This window comes from Trichomycterus rosablanca, chromosome 16 (genome assembly GCF_030014385.1).
Source record: "Trichomycterus rosablanca isolate fTriRos1 chromosome 16, fTriRos1.hap1, whole genome shotgun sequence".
NCBI classification, from domain to species: domain Eukaryota; kingdom Metazoa; phylum Chordata; class Actinopteri; order Siluriformes; family Trichomycteridae; genus Trichomycterus; species Trichomycterus rosablanca.
In genome coordinates this window covers 12026628-12039174 of record NC_086003.1, presented here as the reverse complement: position 1 = coordinate 12039174, position 12547 = coordinate 12026628, and the positions used below count along the sequence as shown (strand labels likewise).

Here is a 12547-nt window from a genome sequence, read left to right as displayed (position 1 = left end):
GTATAATCTTATGTACTTTTTTTCTCCACAGGACGTGTGTATACCTGATCTCATCAAATTGTTAGATATTCTAGGAGATAATGGGGTGAATCAAATGTTATTTTATATTTACTTGCATTTATGTCTTTATGCTTATTCCATTAATGTAGTGTCTGTACATGACATGTCTAATACATTTTCTTTTGATTGTCAATACAGAATCTAAGGAATGAAGAACAAGTGGCCATTATTCAAGCGAGCACTGTCCTGTCTTTAGCTGAGAAGGTAAAGATTCAACCACAGTGCTAGTCTTTCTTTATTTTGTGTCAATTAAATATTCAAGGATGATTCCACAATTAAACTTTTTTTTGTTTAAAACATGACTGACAGTGGTTTTAAGTACTAGACTAAAAGTTTGCCATCATGTCAAAGCAGCAGCTCATAATGTGGAAGTTATCATAATAACTGGTTACCACATTAAAGCTGGAACGTTTTTACAGTAATAAGCACATGAAAATTAAGGCATTGATGAGGATGGTGGATCTAAAAAGAAGTTTAATTTTTCTTTGGTCTCTGATAAAAAGACTGGTCTTTTTATTAAACATTAGTTGTTATCTAGACAAAGTCTTGAAGTTCTGGCACAATTATCAGACTATTTGTTTGCAAACACACACTTGAATGTTTGGAATGTGAAACTCTAGAAAAAGGTCTAGAAAAGTTGGGGCATTTTGTAAAATCCATCTGAAAAAATGTGATTTAGTAATTCTCTTAAATCTTGAATCCATACTTCATACATGGTTGACATGACAATAAAGCCTACTTTACTTTTTACTTTGGACAACATATTTAATTTCTTAATTGTAAGATTTGTATAACATTGAGCTAGTTCACAAAGTAAGTGAGCGTGTGTGTGTTTCTCCTTATTTTTGTCACTCCCTAGTGGATTCAGCAGATTGAGGGCACAGAAGCAGCACTCCATCAGAAGATGATAGATTTGGAACTGGAAATGGTATTTATTAAATTTTATTTATTTGAGTTTTTTAATGAAAGTATGATTTAATTTGAACACACACCCAGGCATTCACTCAAACACAATTGGCTGGGTTTGAGTGAGAGAAAAACATGGTCTCTAGGGTAGTTGTAGCCTAGCGGATAAGGTACTGGACTGGTGATCGAAAGGTTGCTGGTTCAAGCCAGGTCACCACTGTTGGGCCCTTGAGCAAGGCCCTTAACCCTCGATTGCTTAGACAATAATACAGTCATACTACTGTAAGTCGCTTTGGATAAAAGCGTCTGCTAAATGCTGAAAATGTAAATCTAAATGTCTCTTCCCGCTGCCGCCACAATATGCCATCTCCAGAATTGGTCCTAGCACCTGTGCAAGAGTGGGGGATTTGAAAAAGATTAATAAAGATTTGAAATTGTGATGTTACAGAAATCCACTGAATATATGTATACACTATATGGGACAATCAGGTGTAATAAATCAATTATATAAAATAAATTATGACCTCAGCCTTACTAAACTATTTTGGAATAAACTGAAACAGCAATTGAGGCATTCAATACTTTTGGCCATATAGTGTATCTTATACTTATAACACTGTAATCTATAGGAAATGTTCTGCAAGCAAAAAGGCTATCTAGAGGAGGAACTCGACTACAGGAAGCAGGCCCTTGATCAAGCTTATATGGTAAGTTGTGGTATATGGTAATATTGCTGACATTTTAAACTCTCATTTCTTAACTGCTTCATCCTGGTAACAACTGCATTGGTTCCAGTGCCACTTAGAAACACATCCAGGATAGGGCACCTATCCATTTAGGGCAGCTTGCAGTACACACTACCTCAAACCTAAGGGAAATTTAGATAAGTCAGTCCTTTTTCTGCATTTTTAAGGCAGTAAGAGGAAACTGGAGTACCCGGAGAAAGCTCATAAAGAAAATGCAATACTTTACACAAGACAGTGACCCAAGTGCTTCATGATAAGGATAGTGGTAAAGCTTCAGCATATCATACTTGTTCATTTTCCTCCTCAACATGTGATTAGATGCATTTTGTGCTATGTACACAAATTAAAAAGTTATGTCAAGATAATTCTTAACCTAATTTACACATTTTACATGAAGGACTAGTTGCACACAATGCGGCTGCATCATTTATCATTTCTAATGATTTTTTTTTCTTACCTAGTTTGTTTTGGGTTAACAGAATAATAAAATACATTATTAAAGTAAAAAGGGGATTTAAATATTTGTATGTTAATATGTTTTTCCCCACCTATACATCAATACAACACAATACAAACAACTCAAGCCTGGATTTGAGATTTGATCTGGACTGACAGGCAGATAGTTAATGGCATTTACATTTGTGAATGTTTCCATACAGCAAATCCAGGAGCTGGAGGCGACCCTGTACAATGCACTACAGCAAGGTAAGGTGATCAATTACGGTGAGTCACTGGATGAGCTACAGAGGGATCAGCTGCGCACAGCTGTAGAGAAACTGAGGCGCCAGATGCTGAGGAAGAGCCGGGAGTACGACTGCCAGGTGCTGCAGGAGAGGATGGAGCTTTTGCATCAGGCCCACCAGGTAACCTGCACTCTTGCCACAGAACAAATGTATTATTCTATTTTACTATAATTGGGCAATGTTACCTACGTTTAATTTCCATCAATTCCACCCTCTAAGACATAGCCAATCATGTCTGTGTTGATGCCTGGCTGGCTGATAGCAACTCAGCTGGCTGATTTGAACCTGAAACTCAAGAGTGGTAAACTAGCTTAGAACACTTTTACACCCAGGCTATGTTACCTTAATACACTATTTTGCTGCTATGTTTAAACATACTGTACATAGAACACACAGTTGCTTCTACACCCTAGGAGGTGCACGTTGTAGTCATCAAGTTATTTGGCTGAGCTAGGTTTCAAAATCAGAATCACCTTATTTGTGAGTACTAATCACTTACAGGGTTTTTTTGGTAAATTGGAAGCTGGAAAATAAAAACATGGTATTGGACATATCATTGCTTAAAATTCCAGGTTTTACATTGTATTTCCACTACAGCTCATTACTGTTTGTCCATGAGGATTTGCACAATGTATTTACAAAGTGTGTGTAAAAATGACACAGTTATTGGTAAACAGTTCATTGTTTTTCTGTTATCACAGAGAATAAGAGACTTGGAGGTTAAGACCGATATTCAGAGGAGGCAGATTAAGGATCTGGAGGAGAAGGTGAGATGATTAATATGTTTGTAAATGCATTTCCAACAGTTCATATTTTTCCTAGCAATAGGAATATTAATAGTAAAAACTAAAAAACTAAAATGCCATCTGGTCCCTGTACACTATATGTCGAAAGATGTGGACACTTAACTATGAGCTTGTTGGACATTCAAGCCCCAATTCTGGAAATGTTGGGACATGTCGTAAAATGCAATTAAAGCAAAAGTAATTGTCATTTGTTAATTCTCTCGAACCTTTATTTAACTGACAGAAGTACAAAGAAAAGATTTCCAATGTTTTAACTCATCAACTTTATTGTATTTTGTAAATATAAACACATTTAAAATTTTAATTCTGCAACACATTTAAAAATAAGGCCTCCTGGCCGCTCAGGTGGCGCAGCGGCCACTAGAACAACGATTGGCCTGTTGTTCATATAGGGGTGGGATAGTAGTAAACCGGATAGGGTCTCCTCGTTACTTATGCAACTACGACCTCTGCTGGCTGATTGATGGCGCCTGCACTGGGGCGGGGAGGGAATTTGTTGATCAGGGTGTGCCTCTCCGTACACAGGGCTGATCCACATTAGCACTCTGCTAGTGCAGGTGAAAAAATGCATACGGCTGCTGCCCACATGTCGGAGGGGGCGTGGGTTAGCTTTGTTCTCCTCAATCAGAGTGGCGGTGGGAGGGGAAGCATGATGCAACTGGACGCACTAAAAGGTGGGAGAAAAGGGGAGAAAATGCATATACAAAATACAAACAAAAAGAGGCCTGTTTACCACTGTGGTACTTCAGAATTCCTATAAATGACACTAAATATTTTGGAACTGCTACAGTTTTGAAAGTGGATTGTTTGCTGTTTTTTGCTTGATATAAGATTTAAGTTGCTTAATTCATGTTCGCCGTTGTTAGAAACAATCCACAATAGGCATGTGACCATAATATAAATGGGTAAAAAAGAAGGATCCACTAAAGGCTTGCAAGCGTCTTTAGTAAAGTCAGTCATTGTTCATTGTATTGTACTAAACTTTTTTTTAAAGATTACAAACAACTTTCACAAACAGTCTTTCACCATCTACAATACATAATATTGTGAACAGATAGAGAAGAATCCATAATACTGTTCCCATATTTGCCGTTGTATGATTCTCCTCTTCATGATGTGATATACATTTTTAATAGCAGACAGATTTGCACTGCAGGCACACCAGTCAAGCACAGGCACTCTGTGTCTATAAAGCCAATCTTTTATATCATGTGCAGAATAAGGCCTGACATGGTCTTACTAAAATAATCATAAATTCCCCATATTTATGAACATATGTAGTTTTGGTGGCCTTTAAATCAATGATATCTTCACACATATGCAAGTCACCCATGTTGAGGGCTCTGACGCACCCGCATGTCAGATGTAGGCTTTTGCACATTTCACTCATAATAGTCTTGGTGGTCCTTTTCCTTTTTGGCAGAAAGGACTTAGCATCTGTTTTTTGATGAAAACAAACAGAAACTTGGACTCATCTGACCCCAGCTCACATTTCCAAGTTCCTTCAGTCCGTCTGAGATAAACTCAGGCCCAGAGGACTCTGCAGTGCTTTTGCATAGAACAGATGTCTGGCTTGACAGTGACAGTGATTTTTCAACTCACCCCTGAGCCCATGTGCTATATTTATTACAGCATCATGATGATATCATTCAAACAAAGTTGAATTTTCAAATTAACTCTGTAATTTGCCTGAACAGACCAAAAAGCAAAGTGTACAGAGCATCAAATTTACCTAAACACATGTTGAGGAAGGTAAATAAACAGCATTACCTCATCATGTAGTACCATCTGAGGTCTCAAAGACCTCAGATAACCCTACACAGAAGGAGATTTCCTGAACCCGTACACAATATTGTGTACGGTAGATAGTCACATACCCATATATTAGTACTCTTGCAGTACAGCCTATCTGGTTCCTGGAACCACAGCAACCACATCAGTGATGTATGATCAGCTCAACCTGTAAAAGGCACCCCATAGATGTAGGTTTTGAATTGTTCTATTGTCTTTCATCTAAGACAAAACAGCAGCAATGTCCCGGTTGCCAAACCTCTACACTCACCACGTACTCCAAGAATCAAACCATTCATCACATCAAGTTATATTTGTTGGGATGAAGCCTGAGGCAAGCAGAGCTGATGACAGCTAATACTTGTTGTAAAGTGCTCAAGGCATTGTTGCCCATGCACCAACAGATCATTCCAAGGAAAACCCATAAGTACTTGCTTCATCAGCCGCATACAGTTGCGTTACAAAGTCCAAAGTGCATCACTTTACACTACCGCAAACCCTCGCCAATGATGAACATTGTTTTCTCCCTGACTTCGGGAGTTAATGCTACTTGGCAATACCCACTGTGCAGGTCCAGCTAAACCAATTCTGCCAACACGTCATCGATCTGGGGCAGCGGGTAGGAAGCTGCTGTGTCTCCTGTGGAAGTTTTATCCCCCAAGTCTGGCACTTCTTCAGACCCAGAGTATCCCTCTCAGCAAGTCAGTTTACTGCATTCAAGCTGCCATCGCACTCCGCCACTGTCATGGTCATGGCAAAGTTCAGCTCCAGAATACAATCATGTCCTGCTGCACTTCAGACGCTGGCTCTGTCAGACAGGGTTGGGCAGGTGGGAAAATGCAGAATAGAATTAAAAGTGCAGTAATAGAATTAAAAATAAATAAAGATTCAGGAGAATTAACAATTCATAGATTCTTAATTTTATTGTGTTTTACTTTTTTTTAATAAATAGGGTTTGTATTTCTGTGCATTTCTGTTTATGAACCTGCTTTGTCTGGTCTGCTAATCTTGACTAACACTTGTTTCTCTCTCCTGTCTTTCTGTCTTTTGCTTTTGGTTCTTTGCAGTTTTTATTTCTGTTTCTATTTTTCTCTCTTGCCTTTATTCTTTGGCCATGATGTTAATTACATCACCTGCTGCACAGGTGAGTGTGAAATAAACAGCTTTACTACTGTGTTAGATCACTTCATGTTAGATCCAGTTTAGCATCAGCACACTCACATGACAAAGCCACATTGTTGTAGTGTGCAGAACGTGGCTTGACATTGTCTTAATAAAAAACTAAGAGGCGTCTGTTGTTCCAAAATGCATACATAGGCATTCACACACCCCATACCATGACAGATAAAATGATGAAAATTAGGATTTACAATTAAGAAATTCTTAATTTTACTGCACATCACGATGTCCATTATTTCCAAAAACAATGTTATATGACCGCATTTTTCCAATTTGTGTTTGTCCATGCCAAGCTTTTATTATACTTATTAAGCTTATATTATACAATTAGCATATTATACAATTAGCATATTTAATAAGGTAAAACAAATGAATATCTTCACTTTTTGTTTTTAATTGGATACCTGTACAATACAAATTACTGCATTCTGTTTTTACACACTCTGGAGTAACCGACTTTTTGTTCTGTGGAAAGTCAAATATGTCAGAGATGTACAAGTCAAATAAAGTACAACCCCAAATCAGAAAAAGTTGGGACAGTATGGAAAATGCAAATAAAATAAAAATGCAGTGTTACTTACATTTACTTTGACTTTTATTTGATTGCAGACAGTTTGAACTCAAGATATTTTATGTTTTGTCTGCTCAACTTCATTTCATTTGTTAATATACCTCCATTCCTGCATTTCAGACCTGCAACACATTCCAAAAAAAGTTGGGACGGGGGCAATTTAGGTGAAATGAGGTGAAAACTAAATAATGATGTGATTTCAAACAGGTGATGTCAACAGGTGATTGTAATCATGGTTTGGTACAAAAGCATCATTCAGGAAAGGCTGAGTCTTTGATATGCTGCCTTCAAGACGTCATCTTTTCCAGGGACGTCCATGCATTTTTTAACAAGACAATGCAAAACCACATGCTGCACACATTACAAAGGCATGGCTGCGGATGAAGAGGGTACGGGTACTGGACTCGAACGGAAAATGCGACAACGATGACCCCGTACTGTTGCACACAAAGGGACAAAATAAAACCTGAAACACTAAATTGCTTGGTATCCTTGGTGCCAAAACGTCTTTTAAGTGTGGTGAAAAAGAATGATAACATTACAAAGTTATGTGGAATGTGTTGCCTGAAATGCAGGAATGGAATGTTTATTAATAAATGAAATGAAGTTGAGCAGATAAAACATGAAATATCTCAGGTTCATCCTGTCTGCAATCAAATAAAAGTCAAAGTAAATGTAAAAAACTGTGTTTTTATTATTATTTTCATTTTCCATCCTGTCCCAACTTTTTCTGATTCGGGGTTGTAAAAAAAATAGAGATCATATACATACAATATTAATTTTATTCATCTCTTGATTGCCACTTTACATTTTAAGCATTTAGCAGACGCTTTTATCCAAAGCGACTTACAGTATACAGTCTAAGCAATTGAGGGTTAAGGGCCTTGCTCAAGGGCCCAACAGGGCAACCTGGCAGTGGTGAGGTTTGAACCAGCGATTTTCTGCTTACTAGTCCAGTACCCTAACCACTAGGCTACAACTGCCATAAAACTACTCTAAAACATTACTCATTTTTTAATGACTACAGTTTCATAGCTTTCAAATATTTAGAACATTTTTAGAACACAAACAAAATGGACATACATACTTTTAATTTACATATAATATCTGGATTGTCTTTTATTTGTCCTTTACAGGTACTGCAGCATCCTAGAAGTCCTGCAAGCAACTGCAGTTTTCTATTTGTGAAGACTAGAACTATACTAGTGGCATTTTTTGCGTGTATGTGGTGGCGTGAGTGAGCGTCGGAACTTTCACTACCAGATTTCTCTGTAAAAGGCTCGTCAGAAAAACTGCACTGAACTTATCCTCAGAATCAAGGAGGCTCTGAACTTACCTGTGGGTTACCTGTCAAAATCACAAGAGTTGGAAGAGTACACACACATTGTCAATAAATCACAGGTAAAGCGAACCAAAGTCTGGAGGATGATACTGTTTATCTCTGCCATGCAGGGGATTCGCCATGCCACCTGCCTATAGCATCTATCACAGTAGAAACTCCATCCTTCTTCAGACTGTCAGTCAGAACCTGTCAAAGATCACTCTGGCTTGTTCCTTCTTCCTTCTGACATGCAGAAAACATACTCAAATTTAAAAAAGGTTAAAATGATTGAAGGGGAATGGACACTCCCACTCTCCCACTCACATGAATGAAGTCAGAAAGCAGTCATGTGGCCAAGATTACTGCTTTGTCTTGAGCTCTAAAGCTTAGTGCACACTATACAACTTAAAAAAAAAAACTCAGAATAAAGACGTCAACAAATTAAAAAAAGAAAATTCCAGAAGTGAAGTACCAGGGTGTTTTGTAATAGTTTTGTGGACTACATAACTAATTTATTACATTTCTGGCCCAGCCCCCACCCCCCTTATAGCTTTAATGCATAACATTTCTATATTCAAACATTTTTATATACCATAGACAATTATGTAATCTTTAGCATTGGCTGATGCACTGGTTTTAATGATTGACCCAATATGCAGGATGCTTTTACAGCATTTAGCAGACGCTTAACCAAGGGATGCTTAACCAAGGGAACAATACTATGGCTAAAGAATTAAAAACTAAAAGGAAAAAAAAAAGATCAAAATGCAAGAAGCCATTCAGGTGGCGCAGCGGTAAAACACGCTAGCACACCAGAGCTGCGATTTCAATACATCGTATCGAATTTCAGCTCTGCCATCCGGCTGGGCTGGGCGGCTACATAAACAATGATTGGCTGTTCTTCAGAGGGTGGGACAAACCGGACCAGGGTTCCTCATAACTGGTGCAATTACGACATCTGCTGGCTGATTGATGGCGTCTACACAGAGTTGGGGAATAATTGTGATCAGTGTGTGGCTCTCCATGCACAAGGCTGATCCCCATATGAACTTGCATTGTGCAGGTGAAAAGAGGCAGTCGGTACTGCACGTGTCAGTTGCAAAGCTTCTCATTCAGCAGTGGAGGGTTGTATCGATAGAGGTGAAGCGTAACGCAATCAGGGTAATTGGATACGACTAGATTAGGGGAAAAAATTGGAGAAAAAGAAAAAAAAAAAGCACGGCCAAAGTAATAAAATTATCTAAATAAATACAAATGAAACATTGCAGCCCAAAGGAGAAAGAGAGTACAGGAAAGGGGTAGTGACAGAATGAGTGTCTGTGACAGCTGCTCAGTCCACCAGTGTGCGATGACCGCTGAGTTCTTAAATAAAAAGAGAGGATAAAGAGAGGGAAGTCAGTAAAAATTGAAAGGGGCTGGTTTCAGGCCGTCTCTGGAGTCGGCTCACCCATCCAGGGCTGTTTTACTGGGACGGTCGTGACACTGGCAGAGTTCTTTTAAAAGAAGATAAAGAATTTCCACATATGCGCCGGCAGAATGAAAAGTCTCATGGAAAGTGTAGAATAGTCAAACATGTTGCAACAGGGAAGCTAGCAACTGTCTGGCACAGAGGTGTGATTATAAAGACACTCCTTCCTCCTGAAGATAAGGTACGCTTGATGAGGTGCAGAGACTGTCAGTTAAAGAAACTGGCACTGTGAGTCATCTGCACCTCTATGTTCCCCTTTGGTCATCAGTGGCATGACACTGGGTGTGTTCGAAAACCTAGTGAGCTGCCTTGCTGTCTTACTGTCTACATAGGCAGCTGCCTCAGTAGAGAGGATTCTAATAAGTCAATGACTTATAAGTCAGGTTATTCGAACGCGCTACTTAGACAGCGATTCCATCGGGTTTTGCTTACTAAGCTAACACAGTTAACATCTTGTTAATGTTGCACCATGGGTCAGAGAGTAACGCAATTTCAATTCTCTGTATGTCCTGCACATATTGCAGTTTTGACAATAAAGCGACTTTGACTTTGATCTTGCCATTCAAACCAATGGGATGGGGTGGCACAGCGCGCTAGCATGTCAACTAACATCTCCCTTCGTGTTCTGAAAATGGTTAAATTCGCTGACAAGCCCGAATTTGCAAATAAAAACACTTGTGCAAGTTTATACAAGTTAAAAATCAATTATAATTTATTTACGTTTGGAAATTACTCCGTTCGTTTCTCCACACCGTTTTTTTAATTTTTCTGTGAGAGAAAAGCTGCCGCACTGAATGCTGGGATTGCCTTGATCGCTAAGGACGCTTCCGATGCTCACTCGTTTTTGAGTCAAAATAACATTGAAATTTTAAGATGTCTTACTAGTGAGCATATTAAGGCATCTAGGATTTCGAACAGCCTCCTTCTCGGGAGCGCGTGTAGGATGACGTAAAATGCTGTCTATGTAGAGAGTGCCCTAGCTTTTCGAACACACCCAGTGTGTCAGTGTAATCGGTGAAACTTTAACCACAAAGCTGCAAAAAGTCAGTCATTTTTTAAACAATGACACATTACAGCTATGTTAATGTCACGTACAATACATTTAAATAGAATTCGCAAGCCTCACTAATGTAGTGATGAGACACTGCTATATCCCAAATGTTATGCCTACAAATGATTTGGTACTAATCAATCAGGTGTTTTGCATATTACCAGATTTTTAGCTACTATGTTTCTTTATTCACCTCTTATTAGCTGTTAATCATTGCTTGGCTTGTGCCTAGTCATCACATCACAACTGATCAATAATTCTTACATGGTGGAATAATATACAGGGTGGGCCATTTATATGGATACACCTAAATAAAATGGGAATGGTTGGTGATATTAACTTCCTGTTTGTGGCACATTAGTATATGGGAGGGGGAAAACTTTTCAAGATGGGTGGTGACCATGGCGGCCATTTTGAAGTCGGCCATTTTGGATCCAACTTTAGTTTTTTCAATGTGAAGAGGGTCATGTGACATCAAACTTATTGAGAATTTCACAAGAAAAACAATGGTGTGCTTGGTTTTAACGTAACTTTATTCTTTCATGAGTTATTTACAAGTTTCTGACCACTTATAAAATGTGTTCAAAGTGCTGCCCATTGTGTTGGATTGTCAATGCAACCCTCTTCTCCCACTCTTCACACACTGATAGCAACACCGCAGAAGAAATGCTAGCACAGGCTTCCAGTATCCGTAGTTTCAGGTGCTGCACATCTCATATCTTCACAGCATAGACAATTGCCTTCAGATGACCCCAAAGATAAAAGTCTAAGGGGGTCAGATCGGGAGACCTTGAGGGCCATTCAACTGGCCCCCGACGACCAATCCACTTTCCAGGAAACTGTTCATCTAGGAATGCTCGGACCTGACACCCATAATGTGGTGGTGCACCATCTTGCTGGAAAAACTCAGGGAACGTGCCAGCTTCAGTGCATAAAGAGGGAAACACATCATCATGTAGCAATTTCAAATATCCAGTGGCCTTGAGGTTTCCATTGATGAAGAATGGCCCCACTATCTTTGTACCCCATATACCACACCATACCATCAATTTTTGTGTTCCAACAGTCTTGGAGGGATCTATCCAATGTGCGTTAGTGTCAGACCAATAGCAGTGTTTTTTTTTGTTAACTTCACCATTCACATAAAAGTTTGCCTCATCACTGAACAAAATGTTCTGTGTAAACTGAGGGTCCTGTTCCAATTTTTGTTTTGCCCATTCTGCAAATTCAGTGCGCCGATCTGGGTCATCCTCGTTGAGATGCTGCAGCAGCTGGAGTTTGTAAGGGTGCCATTTGTGAGTAGCTAATATTCGCCGAAGGGATGTTCGACTGATGCCACTCTCCAGTGACATGCGTTGTGGGCTCTTGCTGAATGAAGCTAGGACAGCCACTGATGTTCCTTCATTAGTGACAGTTTTCATGCGTCCACATTTTGGCAAATCCAACACTGAACCAGTTTCACGAAACTTGGCAAGCAGTTTGCTAACTGTAGCATGGGAGATGGGTGGTCTCGTAGGGTGTCCTGCATTGAAATCTGCTGCAATGTTCACCAGACATCAACACAATTTCTATCCGCTCCTCACTTGTTAACCTCTGCGGCATGTCAATGGCTGTAACAAAGAGAAGCTTGTAAATAACTCATGAAAGAATAAAGTTACGTTAAAACCAAGCACACCATTGTTTTTCTTGTGAAATTCTCAATAAGTTTGATGTGTCACATGACCCTCTTCCCATTGAAAAAACTAAAGTTGGATCCAAAATGGCCGACTTCAAAATGGCCGCCATGGTCACCACCCATCTTGAAAAGTTTTCCCCCTCCCATATACTAATGTGCCACAAACAGGAAGTTAATATCACCAACCATTCCCATTTTATTTAGGTGTATCCATATAAATGGCCCACCCT

The 12547-nt window shown here is 39.2% G+C and overlaps 1 protein-coding gene across 2 annotated transcripts in view; it reads left to right on the top strand.

Moving 5' to 3' along the window:
• The window catches only part of jakmip2 (janus kinase and microtubule interacting protein 2), a 39261-nt gene extending 29479 nt beyond the window's left edge, over positions 1-9782 (top strand). Inside the window, exons 15-22 of one of the 2 annotated variants that reach the window (XM_063011207.1) lie at positions 32-85; positions 199-264; positions 920-988; positions 1596-1673; positions 2372-2575; positions 3157-3222; positions 6120-6196; positions 7939-8017. In XM_063011207.1, coding sequence (XP_062867277.1) covers positions 32-85; positions 199-264; positions 920-988; positions 1596-1673; positions 2372-2575; positions 3157-3222; positions 6120-6170 — 588 coding nt within the window. In that variant the 3' untranslated portion in view covers positions 6171-6196; positions 7939-8017. Of the gene's footprint in view, positions 1-31; positions 86-198; positions 265-919; positions 989-1595; positions 1674-2371; positions 2576-3156; positions 3223-6119; positions 6197-7938 lie in introns of both variants that reach the window. The other variant, XM_063011206.1, reaches the window with a different exon arrangement.
• Positions 9783-12547: the final 2765 nt, after the last annotated feature.